General features: G+C 39.7%; 1 protein-coding gene across 1 annotated transcript in view; it reads right to left on the bottom strand.

Annotated features, from left to right (window-relative positions):
- LOC124952242 (extracellular serine/threonine protein CG31145) overlaps positions 1-2500 on the bottom strand; it is a 52956-nt gene that overhangs the window by 50140 nt on the left and 316 nt on the right. The window contains exons 2-3 of the mRNA XM_047501792.1: positions 2099-2122; positions 1-1808 (exon numbers count right to left, since the gene is read on the bottom strand). The exon at positions 1-1808 is cut by the window's left edge and continues 344 nt beyond it. Of these exons, the coding sequence (XP_047357748.1) occupies positions 1-1808; positions 2099-2122 (1832 nt within the window). The remainder of the gene's footprint in view (positions 1809-2098; positions 2123-2500) is intronic.

Genomic DNA, 2500 nt, shown 5'->3' with positions numbered 1-2500 from the left:
ATCCATTTGAAGATCCATCACCAAAAGTAAAGTGAATAATATCGCAAAGGCGCTCAAACCGAGCATCAGTTTGTCGCGAATTCTGATCATTCTAATCGTAAGCTTCATCTTTGAATTCCACGATTTCGGTTTATACTCGAGACAACTTTTTTTTCTTTTCTTAACGTCGTTCCTCGACAATTCGATCCTATCCCCGATAATCTTTTCGATGGAATCGTTTTGTAAAACAGTCACGGATCGTAAAACATCGCCAACGATGGTATCGATCGACGACGACGATTCAGAATTAACGCTCCTCGTCTCCTCTTCTATACTCGATCGAGCTTCGAAAGAACTTTCAGCTAAGAGAATACTTTCATCCTCGTGATCTCCTATCGAAATTCTCGCAGTTTCGAGTAACGGCGATAATAGCTCGACTGATAACTTGAGACTCGTTGGTTCTTTTCCCTCTTCTTCTTCTTCTTCTTCTTCTTCTTCTACTTCTTCTTCTTCTTCTTCTTCTTCTTCTTCTTCTTCTTCCTCCTCACTTTCTTGCTGCCTACGTCGACGTAGTAGTTCGCTTCTTCGTCGTTGTCGTCGTCGTTTTCGTTGTTGTCGTCGTCGCCGTCGTTCTCGTTGCCGTTGTTCCTCTCCTTCTTCTCCTCGTACACCCGACGAATTTGCAAGTTTGCATTTTACGTCGGACGACGTGCTCGAAGCGCGCGCATGCAACTGGTCACTGTCGGCTATCGGAAATTGTCGAGTCGTTGGAACTTCTTCGAGATCGACTGACCCGTTCGCGTTATCGCAGATTTGCCGTTTATGTCTCGATGACCTCTGTACCTCTTCCTCCTCTTCCTCCTCTTCTTCTTCTTCTTCTTCTTCTTCTTCCTTCTTCTCCTCCTCCTCTTCCTCCTCTTCCTCCTCCTTCGGTTCTTCCTCGTCCGGCGGTGGTGAATATTTCACTTTCTTTTCGCACTTGCACGTACGTTGTTGTACTTGCACGAACTGCTTACTTTCGGGCTCAGAGACGCGATTTTCTTTTCTCGATGACCTTGACCATACGTAACGCCTGTGTACAGCAGGCGAATAATCAGCCAAAAGTGAATCCTTAGATTCTCTTTTCTTTTCAAAACGTCTTCTTAGATTAGCACGCTCTTCCAATAATCTAAGATTATCCTCTGAACGTATCAAATCTTCGACATCCTCGACCGAGACACTTTTAGATCTCGACGAATCCTCGTCTTGTTTTATATATTTCGTAACAATTACAAAATCTTTCGATTTTCTTAAATAATCCAATTCGCACGGGGAACTCTTTCTCGATTTTTTCCTTCTAATAGATGGAACAGGACGATTCTTATCGTTTTTCGTATCGCTCAAATTGTCTCTACTCTTGGTTAGGTGTAATTTTTTTTTTAAAAGACGCGGACTCTTACGAATATTTCTGACCAATCGTTCACATCCCTCTGTAATATTTTCCTTAGAAGTTTTGACGAATCGTTTGAGAAACGAATCGTTTCTATCTACCTTACGAATTTTTCTCGTTCTTTCGTCGATGGATATCTTCGTTGGTTTTATTCTCTCGCTCCAATATTGTCGGATTTTTGTTCCTTTTCCAAGGGTTTGAGTACCGATCGAGAGATCGATAACAGATTTCGATCTACGTATCTCATGCACCCCCTCCTCCTTTGCTATCTCTTTTGTTAGTTTCAAATTTGAATCGTTGCCTTCGTATATCCGGCGGTCCAAACTTGCTCTCCTGTCTTTCGTGCCATCCGCTTCCAGACATTTCTCCGTGTCCAGAGTTATTTTCGATGTGCGCGTTTAATGACGCTTTAATTGGCACCCCCTCTGCCGATCTTTGATATTTCTTTTGTTTTCCTCTTTTTTCCTTTCTCCTTCTTTTTTCTTTCCTTTTTTTTTTCTTCTTCTTTTTTTTTCCCCCTTTATTCTCTTTTTAAAATCTCTCGGTTTTAAAATATCTTTTAAATAATTACAAAGCACTAGTTTCTTTACTAACAACGAACTATATCTCACAGACTTTGGAATGTATAGTAGGTTCTAGCTATTTATCACAGACACGATAATACGAAACTACGACGAGAGCGCTGCTAACCTTTTGAGTCCAGCACCTCCGAATCTGAAAAATAAAGAGAAACGAGAATTGAGGAAAATAAAATGTTGAATTTTATATGATTGTACTTTTTTTTTTCTCTCTCTTTTCATTTATTTTTCTTTTTTGGTTTCCTTATACTAATCGATATAATAGATATATACGAACTATATCAATCTTTATCGAGGGGACACTCAAACGTATGGTATTCTTTTTGGGCGAAGGGAAGGGGGGAGGGGAGGGAGGAGGGGGAGAAAATTTAAATATTTGCGACATGTGCGATCATAATTATCATTTTTCCTTAATTGTTATCGATTTTTTTTATAAACGAGCAAATCATAGTAATCGACATAAGAATTGACGATATTATGTCGATAACCGATTAATAATTAATTTTATTATATA

Source organism: Vespa velutina, chromosome 10, assembly GCF_912470025.1.
Source record: "Vespa velutina chromosome 10, iVesVel2.1, whole genome shotgun sequence".
In the NCBI taxonomy this organism is placed as follows: Eukaryota; Metazoa; Arthropoda; class Insecta; order Hymenoptera; family Vespidae; genus Vespa; species Vespa velutina.
This window is presented reverse-complemented; position numbering and strand designations above follow the sequence as displayed.